Consider the following 27,207-nt stretch of genomic DNA (forward strand, 5'->3'; position numbering starts at 1 on the left):
TCTACATGGCCCCACTGATGTGCAGCAAGGTGCTGTCCAGTAACTTGCTAGCAGTGAAGTGCGGGTGACCCATGAGAGGGACGGTGGTGTTCGAGCACAAGAAAGTGGGGGGCTCCTCTCCAAGCGCTCACACTCCCTTGCCGCTGCCGAGCCATCAGTCAGAGCCCCATCAGCCCGAGCCAACAGAGATGGCCGAGTCTGCTCCTGCACAGCCGCAGGAGGAGCAGACTTTGGCGGGGGCCCACCAAGGCTCGCAAAACCAGTGGACGGGTCTCACAATGTAGAAGCACGCGTAAGAGGAAGATGTCACGTTAATAATCACAAGGGTTCTCACTTGGGTGTAATGATAGATTTATTTGTAAAGTTTCTGTTCTTTGCCAATAGTGTAATAAATTGATGTAAAACGAAGGCTTGGCATCGTTGCCGTCTGTGTGCTGACAAACTTGAGGTGGCACAGTTTAGGGTAAGTGTGCCTTTAAAATCCAGCAATGCCGGTTTCAGTGGATCGATAGTGCACAACACAGACTTGCAGCCTAAACACAGATTATGCCCCCCAAATTATTCAATCACCAACCTCTCAGATTTCTAAATGTCAAGGTTTGAGAGTGCAGCTTTTACACTGCAGTTGCAGCTGTGAAGTCTCCAGCTCGCTGGTGTTCATGCCTCACTTACCTGGCGTGTTGGAACGTCGTGAAACCCGACCCAGAAACTGGAAAATCCAAAAACCCTGTGAAAATAGCTCTAAACTACCACTTTATAGGCAGTTAAGTGCCTTTAATCCTTTTCCCGCCGCTTGATGTCGGGTCTGTTTGCAAATCGGAGACCTGACACTTGTGAAAGTTGCGTGGAGACAAGGATCACGGCGGGGTCAGAACCCACCGTCAATCATTGCAAATTTAGCCTCTGACCCGCCTCCAATCCCGCCCTCTGAGCGGCGGCAAAATCGCGGCCTAAAGGTTCCACAGCCCTACGCGCAGGGAGGTCGCCCAACGTCCAGGCCAATATTCCTTCTTCAATCAATACTATGAAAAACAGATTAACTGGCCATTTGTCTCATTGCTGTAATGGCATCATGCCATGTGCAAAATTCTGCTTTGTTTGTCTAATTAACAAGTCACGGCGCTTCAAAGTAATTCATTGTGATGTGACGGGCTTTGAAACGTTATTGAGGACTACATGGTGCTATTTAAATGCAACTCTTTATTTTACATCTCATGTAAAACATCTTTATTCATAATCATAGCTGTGCTTGAAATAAGTAAATTATTGGGCTTATTGTAAAAGCCTACATTTCACATAGTCCAAAAGCAACTTATGAAAATATTTCTTCATGTTTCTGCATCGGGTTTTACTGCAACTAGTTCGTCAGAGTCTCACCAACAGTCCACCATCATCTCACTGGAAAATAGTGAAGATAGTGGGATGTCTGCCTTCAAGAATAATCTTTTATCTGTTCTGGCAGATTGGGAGTGTAAAAGTAGTTGTGTGGCACTACCACCGTGCTAACTGGGATAGATTCAGAACAGATCTCGCAGCTCAAAACTGGGCATCCATGAGGCGCTGTGGGCCATCAGCAGCAGCAGAATTGTATTCCATCACAATCTATAACCTCATGGCCTGGCATATCCCTAACTCTACCATTACCATCAAGCCAGGGGACCAACCCTTGTTCAATAAGGAGTGTAGAAGAGCATGCCAGGAGCAGCATCAGGCGTACCTAAAAATGAGGTGCCAACCTGGGGAAACTGCAACACAGGACTACATGCATGCTAAAAAGCGGAAGCAGCATGCTGTAGACAGGGCTAAGCAATCCCACAATCAATGGATCAGATCAAAGCTCTGCAGTCCTGCCACATCCAGTCATGAATGGTGGTGGACCATTAAACAACTAACGGGAGGAGGAGGCTTCATGAATATCCCCATCCTCAATGGTGGTGGAGCCCAGCACGTGAGTGCAAAAGACAAGGCTGAAGCGTTTGCAACCATCTTCAGCCAGAAGTGCCGAGTGGATGATCCATATCGGCTTCCTCCTGCAGTCCCCACCACCACAGAAGCCAGTCTTCAGCCAATTCAATTCACTTCATGTGATATCAAGAAACGGCTGAGCGCACTGGATACAGCAAAGGCTATGGGCCCCGACAACATCCCGGCTATTGTGCTGAAGACTTGTGTTCCAGAACTAGCCGCACCTCTAGCCAAGCTGTTCCAGTACAGCTACAACACTGGCATCTACCCAACAATGTGGAAAACTGGCCAGGTGTGTCCTGTCCACAAAAAGCAGGACAAATCCAATCCGGCCAATTACCACCTCGTCTGTCTACTCTCAATCATCAGCAAAATGATGGAAGGTGCCATCGACAGTATTAACAAGCGGCACTTACTCACCAAAAATCTGCTCACTGATGCCCAATTTGGGTTCCGCCAAGACCACTCGGCTGCCGACCTCATTACAGCCTTGGTCCAAACATGGACAAAGGAGCTGAATTCCAGGGGTGAGGTGAGAGTGACTGCCCTTGACATCAAGGCAGCATTTGATAGAGTGTGGCATGAAGGAACCCTAGTAAAACTGAAGTCAATGGGAATCGGGGGGAAAACTCTCCACTGGCTGGAGTCATACCTAACACAAAGGAAGATGGTTGTGGTGATTGAAGGACATCGCTGCAGGAGCTCCTCAGGGCAGTGTCCTAGGCCCAACCATCTTCATCAATGACCTTCCCTCCAATACAAGGTCAGAAATGGGGATGTTCACTGATGACTGCACAGTGTTCAGCGCCATTCACAACTCCACAGATAACGAAGCAGTCCATGTCCGCATGCAACAAGACCTGGACGACGTTCAGGCTTGGGCTGCTAAGTGGCAGGTAACATTCGCGCCACAGAAGTGCCAGGCAATGACTATCTCCAACAAACGAGAGTCTAAACACCGCCCCTTGACATTCAATGGCATTACCATCACCGAGTCCCCCATCATCAACATCCTGGGGGTCACCATTGACCAGAAATTTAACTGGACCAGCCACATAAATACTGTGGCAACAAGAACAGGTCAGAGGCTAGGTATTCTGCGACAAGTGTCTCACCTCCTGACTCCCCAAAGCCTTTCTACCATCTACAAGGCACAAGTAAGGAGTGTGATGGAATACTCTCCACTTGCCTGGATGAGTGCAGTTCCAACAACACTCAAGAAGCTCAACACCATCCAGGACAAAGCAGCCCGCTTGATTGGCTACCCCTCTACCACCTTAAACATCCACTCCCTCCACCACCGGCATACCGTGGCTGCAGTGTGTGCCATCTACAAGATGCACTGCAGCAACTTGCCAAGGGTTCTTCGGCAGCACCTCCCAAACCCACAACCTCTTCCACCTAGAAGGACAAGAGCAGCAGACGCATGGGAAAACCACCACCTCCAAGTTCCCCTGCAAGTCACACATCATCCTGACTTAGATGTATATCGCCGATCCTTCATCGTCGCTGGGTCAAAATCCTGGAACTCCCTACCCAACAGCACTGTGGGAATATCTTCACCACACAGACTGCAGTGGTTCAAGAAGGCGGCTCACCACCACCTTCTCAAAGGCAATTAGGAATGGGCAATAAATGCCGGCTTTGCCAGTGATGCCCACATCCCATAAAAATGAATTTTTTAAAAAAGTACAGAAACAGGACATGTGTCTTGAAGGTAAAAACATGGGTACAGGTTCAGCACGTCACATCCCCTAAAGAAAAGGGATCAAGGGTCCAAGTGTTATAGTGTGCTATTAAGCTGGGGGATTTCATATCTGGGGCAAGATGATAGGAAAAATAATGGAATCCCTATTAAAAGGAGAAAATAGAAGAACATCTAGAAACCAAAAATAATAATGAATAGTCAGCATGGATTTCAAAAGGGAAAGTCTTGCTTGACCAGCCTGATTGAATTTTTTGAAGAGGTAACAGGGAGAGTAGACAAGGGTAATGCAGTAGATGTAATTTATCTGGATTTTCAAAAGGCCTTCGATAAGGTACCCCATAATAGACTGATGAACAAGGTCAGAGAATGCGGAGTCAGGGGACAAGTAGCAGAACGGATTGCTGGCTGGCTTCAGGACAGAAAGCAGAGAGAGTAGGAGTAAAGGGTAGCTATTCACAGTGACAGAAGATGGGTAGTGGTGTTCCACAAGATTCAGTGCTGGGACCACTGCTGTTCACAATTTACAATTAACGAATTAGACTTTAGAATCAAAAACACAATTTCTAAATTTGCAGATGACACCAAATTGGGGGGATAGTTAATACTGAAGAAGAGGACTGCAACAAATTACAGGAGAACATTAATAAACTTGCAGAATGGGCATATAATTGGCAAATGGAAGTTCAACACAGATAAATGTGAGGTATTACATTTTGGTTGGAAGAATAGGGAGGTCACTTATTACTTGGAGGGTGCGAGTCTAGGTGGGGTAGAGGAACAAAGGGATCTCGGAGTACAAATCACTAAAGGTTGCGACATTGGTTTGCTTTTTTTATGGCCTTGCTAACCTAGCACTAGGGTTTATCTTTTAGAGGGATAGAATTGTGAAGTAGGGAAGCTATGCTAAACCTGTATTGAACCTTGGTTAGACCACACTTGGAGGACTGCGTACAGTTCTGGTCGCCATATTATAAAAAGATAAGAGGCACTGGAGAGGGTGCAGTGAAGATTTACAAGGATGATACCAGAAATGCAAGGGTATACATATCAGGAAAGGATGAACAGGCTGGGTCTCTTTTTCCTTGAAAAAAGGCTGAGGGGTGACCTAATAGGTCTCTAAAATTATGAAAGGTTTTGATAGAGTGGATACAGAGAGAATGTTTCCACTTGTGGGGAAGAGCATATCTAGAGGTCACCAAACAATCCAACAGGGAATTCAGAAGAAACATCTTTACCCAAAGAGTGGTGAGAATGTGGAACTCGCTGCCACAGGGAGTGGTTGAAGCGAATAATATAGATGTATTTAAGGGGAGGCTAGACAAGCATATGAGGGAAAAGGGAATAGAGGGTTAAGCTGACAGGAAAGACAGGAGGAGGCTCATGTGGAGCATAAAAGCTGGCATGGACTGGTTGGGCCAAATGGCCTGTTTCTGTGCCATATATCCTATGCAATCTTATGTAAGATCCTCTTTAGGGCTATCTCTGTGGCACGCTTTACAATCCAGAAACAGTCCACCAGTGTTTCAGTGATGACATTTGTCATTGAATACTGAAAACTAGTGGCCTCACAGAAGAAAGTTTAATTAAAGTAACTAGAACTGTATATGAGCGATGCATCATTAGCCAAGGTCTGAAAATGGGTGAAATTCAACTCTGGTTGTAATTTGATGCTACCAGGTTAACAAAAGTCAAGTTAATTTTTTAGTCAACATTGGATGCACTAGCAAAATGCTTCTAGCAAGTTGTCCGAGTAGTTGGTTTTCATCTTTGTCATCCTGGTCATGTCTCATTTGGACTGAGCTAGCATGTAAAGTCAATAGCAAGTATTTGCTGCCTGTGAAAAATAATTAATTAGAGTTGTGCTGCTTAAATATTCAACAGCCACAACATTTGTCTCTGGCAATATTCTGGCATACTCATCTTCACTTCTCCAATTTTAGTTAGACAAAGTACTATTGAGTGGCTACACTTTTTATTCATAAGATGATTACCTTGAGATTTCTCGTAGATAAACTGTTTGCATTGCTTTTTTTAAATGTGGTTCGATGTTTCTCCACAGCCGATGAGTATCCTCTTCTTTGGCTTGAACAAAAACATTAGCAGTTTCAATCATTATATCTGCATTTTCTTTCTGCCCTCTACACTTTGCTAACTTAGCTCTCCAATGTCTAATATTTGACTTAATCAGGAGGGTAGGACAGTCTCAGATAGCATCTTGCTAACCTGTTAGGAGACATTCTTAAGCACAGAGAAGGGGCCCTGTCCCAAATTAGTTTTATCTTCCTCAGATAACATGGCAGAGATTTAATTTATTTTATTTTCCCTTCTTGCTCCCAAACCCCTTGGAAAAAACCCCAACAGTAAACTAGGTTTGAAACTCACACTGTCTACTTGAATCCATGCCATGGTATCTCTAGAAAACTGCACTTTCAATAACCAGTCTATTAAGCTGCAACACAATGTTAGAATCCCATTCATTGGCATGGTCTTCTTTACTCTAATGAATGTAGTGCAGTCTCACCACTAAATGGATGAAACCAACTTTGGATATTTCCTTCAATCTCGCTTATATAATGGCCTCATTCCGAAAACCACTTTATTATTAATACAAGAGAAGGCAGCAAAGAGAATAAAGTGAAACAAGGTGAAGATGCAAACATCAGGTATGATGGGGAACATTTTTAACTAGAAAACCAGAATGACATTCAAGAAACAAGGAAAGATCACAAATAAGTTAAGAAGTCTAACATTCTTCTTGAATTTTCATTGAATTCTCCTTCAATGCACACATACAAATGCATTATGCCAAAACTGGGAAACTCTACAAAGCTAAATTTAAGCAGAATTTCAAACAGAGCAACAAGAAAGCACTTTTCAGGTTAAATTGTTAAACTAAAGCCAATAGAGCATGCCATGTAGCTGTCTTGCTGTCATGGTGAGAAACAATCTATGCATACATCGCCAAGGTATTTGGTCGAAGGCTACAATCCCCATGTAGTAAATTACTTAAGGGCTGCTTTGACAAATACACTATAAAGCAATTCAAGCAAGAGTTTCCTTGTATGCCTTCTTATCTCATCCTTTTTCAATCACATCAAAGTTGCTTACAGATGCACTACTTGCAAGAAGTCCTGACCTCCAATTCCAACAAGGAGAGAAAACACCAACCATGTTGCAGTGGTGCTTAGCTGCAAGGTCACAAATCAGCCAAAGGCCTGTTGAGGAGCAGAGCAGCCAAGTGCGCGCTAGACTAGGTATGTTTGGCATCCCTGAAGTGAAGAAAGGCCTGGCTTCAAAAAATTCCATGTCTGACCTTGTGATTCAAAATCCAGGCTTCAGTGAGGGAGAATTTAAAGATAGAAGCAGCAGCATTTTTACAAATAATGCAGTTAGCTCATAGTGAGCAGAGACTTGTCAAGAATACAGCAAATCTCATTTGGTCTCTATGTGGTGGGCAAATAATGACCATGTTCAATGACATAATCCCAGCAAACCTCTTCTGACTAATATTTATAGCTCCAGAAAGGTGCAAAATACAGAATAGAAAAGTAAAACTGAGGAAAATTATTTAACTTGATGACAAGTGATAATACCTATCTATAGTTACCTTTTCTTTTAATTAAATTACTTGAACTGGTCAAGCAATATAGGTATATACATACGATAGCAAAATACTGCGGATGCTGGAAATCCGAAATAACAACAGAAAACACTGGAAAAACTCAGCAGGCCAGGCAACATCCGGGGAGAGAGAAACAGAGTTTATGTTTCAGGTCGAAACCCTTCTTCAGAACATACATTCCTTTACCATGATCAGATAATGGTGAGACTAGCTACAGAAACAAAGGCTCTGTATTTTTCATTACCAACAGATGTACAGACAGAAATGAAACAAGAAGTTACTCAATTGATGCACCAATCACATGACTGATCAGACAATACACATTACAATTCATGCCCCTCACTAATTATTGCCTAGATCAGGGGTTCTCAACCGGGGGTCGAGAAGATTTCAAGGGGTCCACAATAGTGGAGATTGACTAGTTTTAACAAGTGGCTTTGGGTGGACCCGCCTCACTGATGCTGCCTGCAGGTGGCGCCCTGCGGGGAGGTCGGCAGCCAGCCCTGGACTCCTCAGGCCTTTGGTGGCAGTGGAGGCGCGCGCTGCCTGTGGACGCTCTGTGAACCAATCGAGAGCGGCAGCTGGAGGAGGAGGATGGGCCAGAGCTTCTGTGGGAAAGCAAAGACATAAAGCCCATCACACTCTGCCAAGCAAGCCCGGGACCTCGGTCTCTGTTCTAAATCGGCACGGGTGGGCCTGAGGGGGGGGGGGAAAAAAACACAAAATTACCCCGTAGGAGCCACGGCGAAGGTGCAGGTAAACAATGGCGAAGGTGCTGGACAACCCGTTGCCGTTTTTCAACCATTTTCAGTTCGAGATCACCTTTGAGTGCATCGAAGATCTGTCAGAGGGTGAGTGAGGTCTGGGGCCTGGACGTGAGGGCCTCTGGGCGATGTAAAGTGGGTGGAAGGTTATCCCTGTTTGTGTTGAGGGGCCAAGACCTAGTGAACTTTTGACAGTTGCTAATGACAACCATGAGATGAAACCCCATCCCTGCCCCTCTCACACCCCCTTCTCTCCCCCCGCCCCACAGCGAGTCCGTGGTTTCTTTCTTTTTTTTTTTTAAAACACGGGAGGGGAGGCCTCAGAAGCAAAAAGGTTGAGAACCCCTGGCCGAGATATACTCTGAGCAGCTCTACTCTAGCAGAGTGTTGGGATTTAATTTTAGCCAATAGTCAAATTCAGAAATAATACCAACTAAGGAAGAGGAGCCACTGAATCTGAAGTAATGTCAGAGACCATGACTTAGAAAATAATTTCTAAGTGGGCGGAACAACAATAAATTAAATTTAATATGAACAAGTGTAAGTAGTGCATATAGGGAAAAATTGGTTGCCATGACTACCCTATGAATGGTGTTGAAATATATTTGTGTGAAGTTGAAATGGATTTAGATGTTAGTACATTTGACACTTAACATGCCCAGATTGCAGCAGCAATAAACAAAGTAAATATAATGCTTTGTTTACAATACTATATCTCAGGTCTGCTCACTAAGATGCAAGGGAGACATTCAAGCCCTTGAGGGAGTGCAAAGATCTCTAGCATCAAAGGACTTAGTTATGAGAAAAGACTGGAAAAGCTTTGAAAGTTGGTGCCTAGAAAGCATATAAGATAGTAAACTGATACAAAAGGTAAATCTGGAATATTACTTAAATCGTCACAGATAACTCGCAAAAGACAAATTTAGGACACAGTGATCAACACTTTAAATGGAATTCCAGATACAGGAGTGCAGTAAAAAGCCAGGAATCATTTAAGCCAGCTGCTGTGACTTGGACGTGGTGGGAGATTGGGTGGCGGGGGGAGGAGACGACTATAGATTTTGTTCTGCACCGTTCAGTGAGGATGGGATGAATGGTCTTCGTTATCCCAATCTATCTTTTGTGATTTTGAGTATAATTTCAAACACAATTTCCCTCAGTTCGCTCTTATCTGAACCTTTAGATGGCACACTGTGTAGCTGCAGATTGCTGCACCTCAACTTTATTTTACCGAGCTGCACTTCTCGTCAGCTAGTCATTGAATGGCACCATGAGCAGTCTGCCATGCCTTCCGAGTTTGAGAGGAAGCAGATTGATGGGTAGTAGCCTAAAGGGAATCTTAACCATCAGTACTGTTTAAAAAATAAACTATTAGAAAATGTAATCATAATTTCTTGTTTCAGTTCCTCTACATCATTGCAATACTTACACCTCAGCACAACTTCAATAATGTAGCGAGGTTTATATTTATATATGCCCTTTCCAAATTAATTATCAGCATAATCCTACAATGGCAAGGACCAATTTAATCATTAATACTATTTTTAAATTGGAAGGTTTTTCTCAATGGAATTAGTTAAAAAGAGAAGCTAAATCCTCTTCTCTAAGGCTTACCGTCTCCTTTTTGTACAGGCTCACAGAACTTTGGAAAATTTAGTACAGCCTGAAATAGAATAAACAAATGAGCACTTCAGTAAAAGTTATATTAATTCAATTCATTTCATTGCCACTAAATGTTAAATCAACCGTCATTCTCTGCTAGTATGCAAAAGAATAAGAACTAGGAAAATGTTAGTTTTAAATGTATCACCTTCAGGCAATGTTAACAGTTTCTCCAATTCACCGGTAAACTAGCAATGTCACTGTGATCAGAGGAGAATTGGTGTGAGAAATTTAAACATTTCACAATGGTGCAGTTGAGGGTGCTCTTCTAAGATTGAAAATGAGGTACACTGTTGAGGCAGAGTACTGGGAGATATAATCCACATCAAAGCATGCTTTATCGCCTCTAGGAGTGCTTGATGCTAACAGTGGGGTACCCAAAATGGATAGCATTCCATTCCCCAGCAGTAATAACATTCAACCTTGATAAATTCAAAACAATCTTAAAATTAATAAACTAATCACATTGGTGGCTCAGTGGAAACCTATGCGGGAGACTTAGGGCTCGATTTTGTCAATGGGGGGCTTTTGGAGGCGGGACTCCCACTTTTTGGGTTGTAGTCCCGTCTCCATCGACTTGTGGCCAACCCACGCTACTTTCCCTTGATTGACCTTATTAAGCCCGCCCAGCGGGCTCAGCAGGCCAATTAAGGGACACCTGGTTACTGGTGACGTCAGCGATTGACATTTCATCTGTCAAGAGCTTTTGACAGATGAAAAATCAGCGTTTGACAGCTCTGTGAAGCTGTCAAACACGGACAATCTGTCTTCTAACTTGAGTCCTTCTACTCAGACTCAGTTAGAGAGCTCTCCAGACCAGAAAGCAGAGGCTGCAGCTTTTGACAGTTCAGCGGCCATTCTGCTTTCTGTGCCGGTGAACTGAGGGACTCCCGAGAACTGAAGGAAGGAAGCCTGCAGGAGAAAGTAAAGGTAAGTAAAACTTATTAAAATACTTTACACATACCTCACACATTTACCTCTGCACACATGCACCTATCACTCACTTGCACAACGGACATATCGACCCCTCCAACCCCTGCAGACTGACGGTCCGCCTCGCTAACTTGGCGTGGATCGGAGCCGTCGGGAAGCCCACACTTCAGGGCTAAAAATAGGGATTAGGCAAAAAACTGCCCGTTAACTACCTGTTAACAGGCAGTTAATTGGCACGAATCCCCTTCCCGCCTCGGGGAGGCGGCTCCCAGCACAGGTCGGGTACCCGCCTCCTGGACTTGACACGGAGGCGGGATGGGTTCCTGCCCCGATTCTGCAATTTTCCCAGCACTCCCGCCTCCAAACCCGCCTCCTCGGGGCTTGGAAAATTGAGCCCTTAAAGTCAATTCCATGGCAATACATGAATGATTATGTGGTTCATAATATTAACAGTACTAAAACTTTGTTTCAAGATCACAATTTAATTCAAGATTGCATTCAATCTCAAAACAGTTTAAATGTAGACACTAGGAAGTTATAAAGATAGCTACTACATATGACCAATTAAGCCCAATTGTGTATTTTGGTCATTTTTTTGACTTCGCTCCTCAGACACTGCCTGCACCTGTGTTCCACTGAGATGGCCTTGTAATTCTGATGAAAGGTCATCGACCTGAAACGTTGACTCTGTTTCTCTCTCCACAGATGCTGCCTGACCTGCTGAGTGATTTCCAGCATTTGCTGTTTTTATTTCAGAGTTCCAACATCTGCAGTATTTTGCTTTTGTTTTAGAAGAGAATACAAGGTCAGCTCAATAAAACATTTTTGTGGCACTTCAGCAAAACTTACTTGGCATTATTATGGAAAATAGAAACCTAAATGAAAATAAATATGTGACCTTGTGTGAAACATGATACAAAGATCACTGGAATACAAAACACCTAATCTAAACACTAATGTAACCTCTGGCAGCAGACTACATTTACCTGCCTCCGTTGTCCGGATGAAATAAACTGTTCTGGCATAACTTTGATTTTGCATTTAGCAGCCTGCCAGGCCCGTGTGCCAGTGATGGAGGTGGTAAACATTATGAGACATAACCCATTAATATCAAACTCCTCTTCTGCTTTTAATGCCAGAATGCTTAATGTTTGCGGACACCATCTTTCGATTGCTGCCATGTTTTATTTCAGTGACGAATAACTCTTAAGGTGCTGTAATCTTTGCATATTTCTATGCTTTGAAATAGTTATAACTTCTTATGCATACCTTCTGTGTGCTATTAAAATCTCAAATTTTACAGCTGATAAAGTATGTGTCAGCTAATTGACTACAAAACTTTCAGTCTGTACAACAATGATCAGTTTGACAATTAAACATTGCTCCCAGTGCAGTAACAGCTATGGTGAATACGGTATCATCCTATCTATATGAAAAATCTTATGTCCACACACACTTCTGATCTCCAAAACCTTACCTTCTGTAGTCATGTTTTTGTTACACTTTGTGCTAACTTTGTCTATATAAAATTCCTTTGTCCACATTTATAATGGAAACTTGTCGTTCTGTAATTATACTCCTGCCACTGCTGGCAGTATAACTCCCCGCTCCTCAGTCTGTATTGCAGAGAAACTACAGGAAACTTTCTGGTATCCGGCACTGACGGGACCGAGCTGGTGCCGTACCATCAAAACTGCCGTAGAAACCAGCGCTACCCTGTCAGCTTCAAAACAGTCGGCCGCAGCTTAAAAGCGTCTCTGTAGCTAAGCAACAGCTTCAGCTAGACCTTGCAGAGCCTGACTGGAAAAAAAAAGCAACGAGAAGTAAAAAAAACTTATAGGAAACGGCTCCTGAATTTTGCTGGTAGATAGAGCTTTCCGGACATTTAACCTCCGGTTAAACGAAAGTTTCCTGTACTATGCTCCAAAACTGCTTGCTAAATTGCCACAAGTTTTCTATTTAACTATAAATATCAAATGATATTATATAAAAATATACAGGCAGAATGTATGACTTGAAAATGGGACGAATTATGCATGCATGCCCTCGAGCAATTGTCCTCTGCCCTAAGACCCCTCTTCACTTGTAGACTACACTTGGTCTTGTGCAACGTTACAACAGATCAATTAGTATATTATTAAAAATTCTTGCTGATGGTGTGCACTTCCTGTCCACAAATCTTTCAATCACAATTTTTTGGTAATACTTTTATGTTTCCATTTACAATTCTTTGGCATTCCAATGTCAACACGTACCTGTAACAATTACCTGTCCTAACGTTGGTGAATCTGTGCAGCCTCCTCATCCTCTCGCACAACTACAGAACCTCTACTTCTGTAGCCCACATTTACTTTGCATTTCTGCTTTGAGAAAGAAAATATCTGTTCCCTGCAGACCCAAAATTAAGTTTACTTTTCCTTCCGGCCACTCCTTGACCTGTTGCCACACAGGCATTCCAGGCCATTCAAGCATCCTGTCCCCAGTTCTTTTTCAATTTTATACCTGCAGCACCCAGCTGCTCTACTCTGGTCTCCCCACTCTTTGGCCTCATGTCCCACTCACTGATTAGCTTCTTTTTAAAAAAAATTCCCAGCCACACTCTTCCATCTCAGGAAAAAAAGTACCCCTTAGCCTCTTCCCGGTCCCATACTTGAACTTCAAGTACCTCGTTCCCTGCTTGTGGCTGAAACCTTTTTAAATTGCTGGATTCACTCCCACAATAATGTCAGCGCCTCTGGCTTTATCCCTCTCCCGATCTGCTGCTCCGTCCTTGGACTGAGCCCCAGCCTTGACAATTCCCTTACGAGTACAAAGCACTGGCAAGCTTCAAGCTGCATATCCAGCCAGGACCATTCTACCTGCTCAGGCAGTGAATTATGGAATTATCTATAGCAAAGTGGGAAGAATTCAAGCCTCCAGTGACTGGTCGACCACTCCAGGATTACATTAATGAGCCAGACTTGCTGGTCAATCACCAAACGTTCACTAGAGTATTCCCACTTCGCAGGCTTCCCAATCTCAGCACCACTGCAGTGCGGATGGGAAACATAAGGAAAGTTCCCCCACAGCCACCATCTAGGTGACCACTTCAGAGCAGCACAGGCAGACATCTGACTCTGAGGTGCAGTTGATACACAGCCCAGGGACATAAAGGGGTTGAGGGGGGAAAAAAAATGTTCTCCCCCACACAAAACATTTTTAAAAAAACTTACCAGATGTCGCAGCTCTTTTAAATCGCGGCAGGCAGTATAGAACACTCCAAGTAGCATGTTAATGTAAGAGGCGTAAAAATCTGCAGAGAACTCTGGGGGATGATCATGAGAAAGAATTTTCTGGAGGTCAACTGAAGTAAAAATAAGTCGTTTCAGTAATGGTAACTGTTATCTTACATTGCATTATATAAATTTACTTCATGTATTATTCTATACAGGATTCTAGATCACTTAGAAATCTCCCCGTAACCAAATGTCAAAATTTAAGAATGAACAGAAATTGTCAGAATAGCATAAGAGCAGGAATTCAACAAGTTACTTTAGTAACATATTCTATGCAAGGAAGGACTGTCAAGAGGCAGAAGGTAGCAACTTGGAAAGCATGGAAGGTGGTCAGTAAGTTGGAAGAGTTTCCTTTCATCACTGGTACCAGCGCAAGAATTCAGGCAGAATAGTGGGAACAAGTTTCATCTTCCTGCTGTAAGGGTCCAAAATGTAATCCATTTACATGGCCTAAAACAAAACAACCTTTCTCCACCACCACCCCCCCCCCCCCCCCCACCCTCATTAACCTACCTTAATACTTGCTAGGGAGTCTCCCAGCCTCTTCCCAGATTCAAAACCTTTGGCTGAAGGTTTAGGGAGGGAATTCCAGAACTTACGGCCTAGGCAGCTGAAGGCTCAGCCGCAACTGGTGGAGCGAAGAAAATAGGGGATGCGCGAGAGGCCAGAATTGGAGGAGCGCAGACATCTCGGAGGGTTGAAGGCCGGAGGAGATTACAGATAGGGTGGGGTGAGGCCATGGAGGGATTTGAAAATAAGGATGAGAATTTTAAAATTGAGGCGTTGGCATTCCAGGAGCCAATGTAGGTCAGCGAGCACATACGAGCATAAGAAATAGGAGCAGGAGTAGGCCATTTGGCCCCTCGAGCCTGCTCTGCCATTCAGTAAGATCATGGCTGATCTTCTACCTCAACACTTTCCTGCACTATCCCCATATCCCTTGATTCCCTTTAATATCCAAAAATCTAACAATCTCTGTCTTGAATATACTCAACGACTGAGCCTCCACAGACCTCTGGAGTAGAGAATTCCAAAGATTCACCACCCTCTGAGTGAAGAAATTTATCCTCATCTCAGTCCTAAATGGCCGACCCCTTATTCTGAGACTGTGACCCCTGGTTCTAGATCCCCAGCCAGGGGAAACATCCTCCCTGCGTCTACTGTCAAGCCCTGCAAGCATTTTGTATGTTTCAATGAGATCACCGCTCATTCTTCTAAATTCTAGAGAATATAGGTCTAGTCGACGCAATCTGTCCTCATAGGACAGTCCCGCCATCCCAGGAATCAGTCTGGTGAACCTTTGTTGCACTCCCTCTAAGGCAAGTATATCCTTCCTTAGGTAGGGAGACCAAAACTGTACATAATACTCCAGGTGTGGTCTCACCAGGGCCCTATATAATTGCAGTAAGACGTCTTTACCCTTATACTCAAATCCTCTTGTAATAAAGGCCAACATACCATTTGCTTTCTGTGGTGTATGTGCCTTTAAGAGCCCCAGGTGTGCGTAATGCCGGTAATTGCCACTTGGGCTATATAAGCCTGTGTATTGTGTATATCCTTTAGAAAACCCCCCCCAGACTTGCTTAGTAAATACCTATGAACCAACTCCTGTCTTCAGTGTCTTTATCTACACACGGACACTACAGTGGCGACGAAGTGGAAACGGACTTACCTGCAATTCGGCAGCACCTCAAGGACATCGATTCCTCCAGCGTCCAGAAGACTCAAGGAAGTAAGAGAAACTGTGGTTTCACCAGTTGGCCAAGCTGGTGACAGGTACTGCGCTAATCCTTCCTGGGCGTCAGGCTGGAGCTCCAGCGGCGGGCTCTACAGCTGAGACAGGCAGCGAAATCGGAGGCAAGCAATAACGGACTGGGAGGGTGCACTCGAGAGACGGCCGGCGCAGCAAGCAGGTCAGCGTTTAGACCTCCGTCGGGAACGAGTCTCCAACAGTGAATAAACGGAAACCACAGTAAAACAGCGTTGTTATCGGTAGCAGCGGCGGGAAAGCGCGGGAAGCGCCATATCGTTGCCACAGAGAGAAGAAAAAAAAGCGCGGGAAGCGCCATATCTTTTCTGAAATGCCTAAATCTGGTAATATTGAGGATTTTGATGGCGAAATAGAAGATTGGACCACATACGTGGAAAGAGTAGAGGTTTATTGCACTGCAAATGGAATAACAGATGAAAAAAAAGCTTCAGTACTTCTGAACTTAATGGGCGCGAAGACATACGGGCTGTTACGAAATTTAATCACTCCAGCCAAACCAAAGGACAAGACTTTTAAAGAAATTGTTGATACCCTGCAGGAGCATTTAAACCCAACACCGCTGCTGATAGCGGAACGATTCAAGTTCTTCAAGAGAAATCAACACAAGAATGAAAGTAACGCTGATTACCTAAACGAATTAAGAAAGCTATCAAAGTACTGCCAATTCGGAGCAGGACTATCGGATTATCTTCGAGACAAATTTGTTTGCGGTCTCTTAAGTGAAGGAACACAAAAAAAGACTGCTTTCTGAAAAAGATTTAACATTGGACAAAGCTTTCAGTATGGCTGTATCATACGAAGCAGCAGCAAAAGGAGCTGCAGAGATACAACAAGAGACACAGGACTTCGGCACCCATAAAATGACACAGGAGTTCGGAAGATGTTATCGCTGCGGCAGATCCACCCATAACCAGAGGGACTGCTGGTTCAAGGGCAAAGCATGCAGGCAATGTGGTAAGATTGGACACATTGCACAGGTATGCCAATCTGGACAAAATAAATCCACTGACAGAAAACAAAAAATCAATAAAGAAAAGTACAGGAAGGTACAAATGATGACGGACAATAGCTCCGAAGACCAGAATAACGATAGCGACTCCGGAAACAAGAGACTAAGCTGTCTCAAATTACATAATGTACTTGCCAAAGAGGATTACCAAACCATTTGGGTTACCCTCACAATAGCAGGGTCCCCAGTTAAAATGGAGCTAGATACAGGATCAGCTCTAACCGTAATAAATCGACGAGATTACGAGAGGCTATTTTCGCATATACCTCTAAAAGACACTGAAGACAGGAGTTGGTTCATAGGTATTTACTAAGCAAGTCTGGGGGAGGGGGGGTTTCTAAAGGATATACACAATACATAGGCTTATATAGCCAGCTATCTGGTAAAGAGCTATGGAGCAAGTCCTGCAAGGGATTCCGGGGACTCAATGCTACCTAGACGACATCCTTATAACAGGAGAAAACGACAACAAGCACCTTGCCAATTTGGAGCAGGTGCTCACTAGGCTGAAAGAACGGGGCCTACGAGCAAATCGCCCCAAGTGCGAATTTTTCCAAAATCAGATATCATATTGTGGCCACATAATTAATAAAGGAAGGGTTGCATAAGTCACCTGAAAAAATTGAAGCAGTTATAAAAGCCCCAGCACCTGAAAATGTTTCACAATTAAGGTCATTCCTGGGATTAATAAATTACTATCATAAATTTTTACCGAACTTATCAACTATTCTACACCCTCTTAATGATCTTCTACAGACAGGAGTGATTTGGAAATGGAACGAAGACTGTAAACGTGCCTTCCATAAATGTAAAGACTTAATCACATCCGAGAAAATTTTGGCTCATTACAACCCATCACTACCAATCAGACTGCCGTGCGATGCATCCCCTTACAGCATAGGAGCGGTATTGTCCCATAGATTCCCTGATGGCTCGGAACGGCCGATAGCTTTTGCGTCACGCTCATTGAACTCAGCTGAGCGTAACTATGCCCAGATAGACAGGGAAGCACTCAGCCTGGTATGGGGAGTGAAGAAATTCAACCATTACCTACACGGACAAAAATTTACCTTGCTGACTGACCATCAACCCCTCATCTCCATATTCAACCCTAACAAAGGTGTCCCCATTATGACGGCACAAAGACTACAGAGGTGGTCCCTTTTTCTAGGGGCACACCAATACAACATTGAATACAAAGGGTCAAAACAGCATGGGAATGCTGACGGTTTATCACGCCTACCGTTGCCAACGATAGAAGAGGCACCTACAGTAGACCCAGTAGAGATATTCCACTCTACCATAGTGGAATGTCTACCGGTGACAAATTCTGCCATTGAAAGGGAGATAAGAAATGACCCTACTCTCTCACGGGTCTACGATTTAACAGTGAAGGGATGACCAGCACATGGCGAACCACTGTTGCCAGCATTCTCGCAAAGAAGAGAACAGCTGTCAGTGTGCCGAGGAACCTTGATGTGTGGGTCCAGAGTGGTGATTCCACCCAAACTCCAGGATAAAGTGCTAAAGGAGCTTCACGAGGGGCATCTGGGTGGAGTGAAAATGAAGAACCTAGCTAGGGCGTTTGTATGGTGGCCAGGTATCGATGGAGACATCGAAGACATGACCAAGAGCTGCCTAGGATGCCAGAAGGTCCAAAATGCTCCGCCACAGGCCCCTCTACATCCATGGGAGTGGCCCTCATCTCCCTGGCAAAGGGTGCACATCGACTTTGCTGGTCCATTTATGGACTCAATGTTCTTAATCGCAGTTGATGCACACTCCAAGTGGCCGGAGGTAATAAAGATGTCCTCCACCACCACGGAAAAAACCATCACAGTATTAAGGACCATATTTGCCAGGAATGGGCTGCCGGAGCAGATATGTTCTGATAATGGACTGCAATTTGTGTCCGAAGAATTCAGAAAGTTCTTAAAGAACAATGGGGTAAAGCACTACACGTCCGCCCCATACCATCCCGCCACCAATGGATTGGCTGAAAGGTTTGTCCAGACCTTCAAGAAGGCCATCAAGGCCATGGGTAATGAAGACATAAAACTTCAGCACAAGGTGGATAACTTCTTATTTGCATATAGGAATGCAACGCATATGGTTACTAACCAAACTCCCGCCATGATGTTCTACAATAGAAACCTAAGATGCCGGCTGGATTTGGTCAAGCCCAACATCCGAAGGGACGTGGAGAACCGGCAGTTTCAGGGCATGAATGAAAGGCCAACTAGGGCCTTCCAGATAGGCCAACCGGTTTTGGCCCGGGACTACCGTACCGAGAAATGGCAGCCTGGAACTATCTGCACACGATTAGGACCACTGATGTATACCGTGGACATCGGAGACAGCATAATAAGGCGCCATGCTGACCAAATCATCAAGTCATCCGAAAAGGGACAACCTACACCACCACTCTATACATCTAACGATGAAGTAGAGATACCCATATCTACCTCCGATCCGGTGATACTGGAGCCCGATGAACCCGACACTGGCCTTCAAGCCGAATCAGCCTTGCCAGAAGAACCTACTACACCACCAGAAACTACTACACCCCCGAGGCGTTATCCGGACCGAGTCAGGAAGCCTCCTGAGAGACTAACTTATAATTAATTAATACAGCAATGTATATTATTTTGCATATAACATGTAATTAATAATAACTTAAAATATGATGTACTAGTTAGCTAGAAGGGGAGGAATTGTGGTGTATGTGCCTTTAAGAGCCCCAGGTGTGCGTAATGCCGGTAATTGCCACTTGGGCTATATAAGCCTGTGTATTGTGTATATCCTTTAGAAAACCCCCCCCAGACTTGCTTAGTAAATACCTATGAACCAACTCCTGTCTTCAGTGTCTTTATCTACACACGGACTCTAAACTTTCCTAATTGCTTGCTGTACCTGCATGTTAACTTTCAGTGATTCGTGTACACGGACACCCAGGTCCCTCTGAACACCAACATTTCCCAATCTCTCACCATTTAAAAAATACTCTTGCTTTTCTATTTTTCCTACCAAAGTGGATAACTTCACATTTTTCACATGTTCTTGCCCACTCACTTAACTTGTCTATATTCCCTTACAGCCTCTTTGCATCCTCACAACTTACATTCCCACCCAGCTTGTATCATCAGCAAACTTGAATATATTATATTTGGTCCCCTCATCCAAATCATTGATATAGATTGTGAATAGCTGAGGCCCAAGCACTGATCCTTGCGGTACCCCACTAGTTACAGCCTGCCAACCCGAAAATGACCCGTTTATTCCTACTCTCTGTTTTCTGTCCATTAAAGAATTGTCAATCAGAACATGGAAACAGGCCATTCGGCCCAACCCGATTACCCTCCCCACGAGCAATAGTCCTAATCACATTTACCCACCTTGTTCCCATTACTTCAAAAAAGGTACAACTGTCTGCCCACTTACGCAGCCTATTAGGTTTCTTGCTCTGAGGGCTTCTGTATTTAATTTGTAAATGGAAAAACCTTGGGAAACATCTGCCACAAGCTGCGTAACTGGCAATTCCTCATTGCTTACAAGAACTCTAAAGTTTGCTAGGCTTTATGAGACTGACACAACCTGGCCCGAACTTCCCACACTATCCTAATTAAGCTCCAAATAAGAGGAAGATGAAAACCAAAAAGACGATAATTCTACAGATCCAGTCAATATTTTCTGGAACACAGGGTCCAATTTTCAAGGATAGTGAAAAATCATATAAAAGGAAATGTAACTGCATCCAAGTACAAAGCAATGCCATGTAACAGTTTCTTCTTTTTGCTGTCAATCTTCAAGAACATATCCCTCCTGTATCTTCCTCTACAGAGGATCATATGTTCATCCTGCATTCCTGAATTTTGTTAGTATTAAATATTTTTGCAAAGCATGATAATAAAACTAAGTTGTCTGAACTAAACTATAAGATAATAAAAAGTGACAGTCTAATTACAATATCACATTTAGAAATGCAGTGATTTTGTCATTACAGACCCTTGGAAACCTGTCATTTCTAGTTCAAGTCCTATGGTTGCTTGCCATTTCTAAAATGCTGTTAGTACTCAGTCAAGTTATTTTGAGGATTGGGCATCTCATCTGTATGGTGGGGTGTTTATGTTAAAGGTACAGATCCTACCCATTCACTCACCACCTTTTATTACATGGACCAAAATATGATATGTTAATTGTAAGGCTAAGAACAGAAGAAATATTAGGGTGAAAAAAGGTCAGCTGGGCTCAGCAAACTCATTTTAGAAAAAAAAAAATCAATGTAGAATTTCAATTTATTAAACTGTAGTGATTGAAAACATAAACGATAAAAGTTTGTTTCATGCAATAACATTCACGTTCATTATGTTTTTCTATAGTGTTACTGCATGATATTACTAATCAAAGAATGAAAACTGTAAATAGTGGCATTTTACCTTTGCTGTAGTCAGGGAAATACAAAGTTAAAGGCTCAAAGCAGCCTGTATTTGGTCGAAATTTTTCCCAGATAATCTCACTGAGGAATATAAGAGTTACATTTTCTTCAGCCTGTGAATGAGACAAAAGTTGACACTATTAAAATTCACTTTTCACATTTAGTTTAAAAAAAGATCTAGTCATTGCTCAAATTAATCCTAAAGAGGAAAGAACTTGTAATTTTGTCCAATTATATACACGAGAATCGTGCTCAGTTTTTTAAATATTAATTTTAGCACCAACCTGCGGACCTTCCAGCAAGGTGTCGCAAATAGCTAGAAGCATGACTTTAGACAGTCTGGAGGGCTACTACGGAGCAGTCTGAGCCCAGGAAAGGAAACTATGACCAGAGGAGACCCTGCCTGATCCTGGAAAACCATGCTACAAGCACTAGAGTAGTTCTTGAGCTTATCTGCAGCTTTATCTGTGTTGTTTGCAATGAAGCCCCTCCATGGGACGGTTCCTCATAATTTTGATCATCAGAGCATCCTAAAAGGGGGAAGATACCCTACTTGAAGTTTTTAAAAAATTATCTATTTTGTTGTCTAAAAGGGAGAGCAATTTGAAGAAAAAAATCCTTACAGTTTCCTTCTCCTTTAAGTCAAAAAATTCTTAACTGTCATAATTAAATTGAATGCAATAAGCAAGTTAAACTCTATAATGCAGCCTAACAGAACTTAACTTTGCATTTATGGTTTCTCCATGGAGCTGCTCCTTGACTTACCCGGACTCTCAATCCAGTGCAATGGAAACCCCTAAATGGTGAAGAGATTTTAACACTTTTTGACATTGCATACATCAGGTTAAATATAGAAAGGTCAGAGAAGTGAAAAAGAAAATAAGAGGGGCAAAGAGAGGGTATGAGAAAAACTGGCAGCTAACATAAAAGGTAATCCAAAAGTCTTCTATAGGCATATAAATAGTAAACGGGTAATAAGAGGAGGGGTGGGGCCAATTAGGGACCAAAAAGGCAGAGGGTATGGTTGAGGTGCTAAATGAGTACTTTGCATCTGTCTTCAAGGAAGATGCTGCCATAGACATAGTGAAGGAGGAGGTAGAGGAGATACTGGATGGGATAAAAATTGATAGAGGAGGTACCAGAAAGGCTGGCTTAAAAGTAGCGAAGTCACCAGGACCAGATGAGATGTATCCTAGGATGCAGAGGGAAGTGAAAGAAGAAATCGCGGAGCTACTGGCCATAATCTTCCAATTCTCCTTAGAAACGGGGGTGGTGCCAGAGGACTGGAGAATTGCAAATGTTACACCCTTGTTCAAAAAAGGGTGTAAAGGCAAACCCAGCAACTACAGGCCAGTCAGTTTAACCTCAGTAGTGGGGAAGCTTTTAGAAACAATAATCAGGGACAAAATTAACAGTCACTTGGACAAGTGTGGAATAATTAAGGAAAGCCAGCACGGATTTGTTAAAGGCAAATCGTGTTTAACCAACTTGATTGAGTTTTTTGATAAGGTAACAGAGAGGGTTGATGAGGGCAATGTGGTTGACGTGGTGTACATGGATTTCCAAAAGGCGCTCGACAAAGTGCCACATAATAGGCTTGCCAGCAAAGTTGAAGCCCATGGAATAAAAGGGACAGTGGCAGCATGGATACAAAATTGGCTAAGTGACAGGAAACAGAGTAGTGGTGAATGGTTGTTTTTCTGACTGGAGGATGGTGGTGTTCCCCAGGGGTCGGTTCTAGGACCACTGCTTTTCTTGATATATATTAATGGCTTGGATGTGGGTGTACAGGGCACAATTTCAAACTTTGCAGATGACACAAAACTTGGAAGTATAGTGAACAGTGAGGAGGATAGTGATAGACTTCATCAGGACATAGACAGGCTGGTGGAATGGGCGGACACATGGCAGATGAAATTTAACAGAAAAGTGCGAAGTGATACATTTTGGTAGAAAGAATGAAGAGAGGAAATATAAACTAAAGGGTACAATCCTAAAGGGGGTACATGAACAGAGAGACCTATGGGTGTATGTGCACAAATCATTGAAGGTGGCAGGGCAGGTTGAGAAGCAGTTAAAAAAGCTTACAGGATCCTGGGCTTCATGAATAGAGGTATGGAGTACAAAAGCGTGGAAATTATGAACCACCTTAATAAAAACTTAATAAAAAGCAGGACTTCAAAAGGTAGTAATCGGATTACTCCCCATGCCACCGAGAGCAGAAATAGGAGAATAGACCAGGTGAATGCGTGGCTGGAGAGATGGTGTAGGAGGGAGGGATTTAAATTCCTGAGGCATTGGGACCGATTCTGGGGAAGGTGGGATCTGTACAAGCTGGACGGGTTACACCTCGGTAGAACCAGGACCAATATCCTCGCAGGGGGGTTTGGTAGTGCTGTTGGGAAGGATTTAAACTAGTTTGTCAGGGGGCTGGGAACCTAAGCGTGGGCCCAGAACGGAGAGAAACAAAGCTGGAAGTGCAAGTTAGAAAACTAATAGGGAGCAGAAACAAAGGTCAACAGTAAAGAGGATCAAAGTACAGAAAAATATTAAACAGGCAAAGTTAAAGGCACTTTATCTAAATGCACGTAACATTCGCAACAAGGTGGATGAATTAATGGCACAAATAGAAGTAAATGGGTATGATGTAATTGCCATTACAGAGACATGGTTGCAGGGTAACCAAAGCTGGAAACTGAATGTTCCAGGGTACTCAACATTTAGGAAGGACAGACAAAAAGGAAAAGGAGGTGGCATATTGCTGTTAATAAGGGATGAGATTGGTACGGTAGAGATAAAAGATCTTGGCTTGGCAGATCGTGATGTAGAACTGGAATCAGTTTGGGTGGAGCTAAGAAACAGCAAAGGGCGGAAAACATTGGTGGGAGTTGTGTATAGGCCACCAAATAGTGGTGTTAATGTAGGGCACAGCATCAATCAAGAAATTAGAAGTGCATGTAACAAGGGCAATACGGTAATCATGGGGGACTTTAATCTACATAGTGACTGGGCAAATCAAATTTCCACTAATGGTGTGAAGGACGAAATCTTGGAATGCATGCGAGACGGTTTCCTGGATCAGTATGTGGAGGAACCAACCAGGGAGCAGGCTATTCTGGATCTGGTGCTGTGTAATGAGAAAGGGCTAAGGGGCCTTTAGGGACAAGTGACCATAATATGTTTGAATTTTACATTAAGTTTGAGAGTGATGTAGTCCAATCGGAAACTAAGGTCTTCAATCTAAACAGAGGAAACTACAAGGGTATGAGGGACAAGTTGGCCATGGTAGATTGGGAGACTACACTAAAAGGTATGAAGGTGGACATACAATGGCTAACATTCAAGGAAATAATGCATAATTTGCAACAAACATATATTCCTCTGGGGCATAAAAACCCAAAAGGAAGTGACCCAACCATGGCTAACAAAAGAAATTAAAGCTAGTATTAAGTCAAAGGAGGAAGTTTATAAAGTTGCCAGAAAAAGCAGTCAGCCTGAGGATTGGGATCTTTTTAGAAATCAGCAAAGGGGGACCAAGAAATTGATAAAGAAAGGGAAAATGGAATATGAGCACAAACTAGCGAAAAATATAAAAACGGATTGTAAAAGCTTCTATAGGTATGTGAAAAGGAAAAGACTGGCGAAGGTAAATGTAGGTCCTTTACAGTCAGAGACGGGAGAATTTATAATGGGGAATGAGAAAATGGGAGAGAAATTAAATAAATACTTTGTTTGTCTTCACGGAGGAAGACACAAAAAACCTCCCAGAAATACGAGAGAACCAAGGGTGTAACGAGAATGAGGAACTTAAAAGAAATTATAAAAAAAACAGTACTAGCAAAATTAATGGGACTAAAAGTCGATAAATCCCAAGGACCGGATGACCTATATCCTAGGGTTTTGAAAGAGGTGGCCATTGGGATTGTGGACGCATTGGTTGTCATCTTCCAAAATTCTATAGATTCTGGAACGGTTCCTGCAGATTGGAGGATAGCAAATGTAACCCCGCTATTTAAGAAAGGAGGGAGAGAGAAAACAGGGAATTAGACCTGTTAGTGGAGTAGACAAAGGGGAACCGGTAGATGTGGTGTATCTGGATTTTCAGAAGGCCTTCGATAAGGTCCCACACAAGAGGTTGGTGAACAAAATTAGGGCACATGGAATGGGGGGTAATATACTAGCATGGATTGAGAACTGGTTAACAGACAGAAAACAAAGAGTAGGGATAAACGGGTCTTTTTCAGGATGGCAGGCTGTGACTAGTGGGGTACCGCAAGGATCGGTGCTTGAGCCCTAGCTATTCACAATCTATATCAATGATTTGGATGAGGGGACTAAATGTAACATGTCCAAATTTGCTGATGGTACAAAGCTAGGTGGCAGTGTCAGTTGTGAAGAGGATGTGAAGAGGCTTCAAGGGGATCTCGACAGGCTCAGTGAGTGGCCGAGAACATGGCAGATGGAATATAATGTGGATAAATGTGAAGTTATCCACTTTGGTAGAAAAAACAGAAAGGCAGAGTATTTCCTAAATGGTGAAAGACTGGGGAATGCAGATGCTCAAAGGGACCTGGGTGTCCTTGTACATGAGTCACTGAAAGTGAATGTGCAGGTGCAGCAAGCCATTAGGAAGGCAAATGGTATGCTGGCCTTCATTACAAGAGGATTTGAGTACAGGAGTAAAGAAGTCTTACTCCAATTATATAGGGCCTTGGTGAGACCACCCCTGGAGTACTGTGTACAATTTTGGTCTCCTTACCCAAGGAAAGATATACTTGCCATAGAGGGAGTGCAACGAAGGTTCGCGAGATTGATTCCTGGGATGGCGTGACTGTCGTATGAGAAGAGATTGAGTAAACTAGGCCTGAATTCAGAAGAATGAGAGGGGATCTCAATGAATCATACAAAATTATTACAGGGCTTGATAGGGTGGATGCTGGGAGAATGTTTCCCTTGGCTGGGGAGTCTAGAACCAGGGCCACAGCCTCAGGATAAAGGGTAGGCCATTCAGGACTGAGATGAGAAGCCATTTCTTCACAGAGGGTGGTGAATCTTTGGAATTCTCTACACCAGAGGGCTGTGGAGGCTGTGGCATTGGGTATATTCAAAACAGAAGTTGATAGATTTCTGACTAGTAAAGGCATCAAGGGATATGGCGATAAGGCGGGTGAATGGAGTTGAGGCAGAAGATCAGCCATGATCTCATTGAATGGCAGAGCAGGCTCGAAGGGCCGAATGGCCTACTCCTGCTCCTATTTCTTATGTTCTTATGGTTCAGCCTCAGCTGGAGTATTGTGTCCATTCTGGGCACCGCACTTTAGGGAGGATGTGAAAGTCTTAGAGAGGGTGCAGAAAAGATTTATGAGAATGATTCCAGGGATGAGGGACTTCAGTTACGTGGATAGACTGGAGAAGCTGGGGTTGTTCTCCTTAGAGCAGAGAAGATTGATAGGAGATTTGATAGAGGTGTCCAAAATCATGAAATACAGAGTAGATAGAGAGAAACTGTTTCCATTGGCAGAAAGGTCGCGAACCAGAGGATACAGATTTAAGGTGATTGACAAAAGAACCAAAGGCGACACGAGGAAAAACTTTTTTTACTCAGTTAGGGTCTAGAATGCAATGCCTGAAAGGGTGGTGGAGGCAGACTCAATCACAGCTTTCAAAAGGGAATTGGATAAGTACCTGAAGGAAAAATTTTTGCAGGGCTACGAGGAAAGGGACTAGCTGGAGTGCATTTGCAGAGCCGGCACGGGCTCGACGGGCTGAATGGCCTTCTTCCGTGCTGTACCCATTCTATGATTCTATATTGTAGTAGTATATATTTAAAAACTCCACCCTATTCCCCTCCTTTTAGGTATTTTGTCCACTTCATCTTTTCTTTGATCTTTCTACATTGCAGAACTCCTCTGGGTGAGTGGGAGCACAAGCTAATCACTCTCATCCTCCCACTATAATGAAACTCCTCACATTAGATTTGAAAAATGCTATATAAACTGCAGATGCTGGAAATCTGAAAGAAAAACAGAAAATGCTGGAAACACTCAGCAGTTTAGTCACCAT

The 27,207-nt window shown here is 43.3% G+C and overlaps 1 protein-coding gene across 4 annotated transcripts in view; it reads right to left on the reverse strand.

Moving 5' to 3' along the window:
* orc5 (origin recognition complex, subunit 5) overlaps positions 1 to 27,207 on the reverse strand; it is a 121,522-nt gene that overhangs the window by 68,364 nt on the left and 25,951 nt on the right. For all 4 annotated transcript variants that reach the window (XM_086010453.1, XM_086010454.1, XM_086010452.1 and 1 more), the window contains exons 6-9: positions 21,146 to 21,257; positions 13,867 to 13,997; positions 9,674 to 9,722; positions 5,665 to 5,755 (exon numbers count right to left, since the gene is read on the reverse strand). In XM_086010453.1, coding sequence (XP_085866579.1) covers positions 5,665 to 5,755; positions 9,674 to 9,722; positions 13,867 to 13,997; positions 21,146 to 21,257 — 383 coding nt within the window. The remainder of the gene's footprint in view (positions 1 to 5,664; positions 5,756 to 9,673; positions 9,723 to 13,866; positions 13,998 to 21,145; positions 21,258 to 27,207) is intronic.

This window comes from Somniosus microcephalus, chromosome 17, assembly GCF_052327205.1.
Source record: "Somniosus microcephalus isolate GS21.2 chromosome 17, FLI_Smic_1.0, whole genome shotgun sequence".
Taxonomy (NCBI): Eukaryota; Metazoa; Chordata; class Chondrichthyes; order Squaliformes; family Somniosidae; genus Somniosus; species Somniosus microcephalus.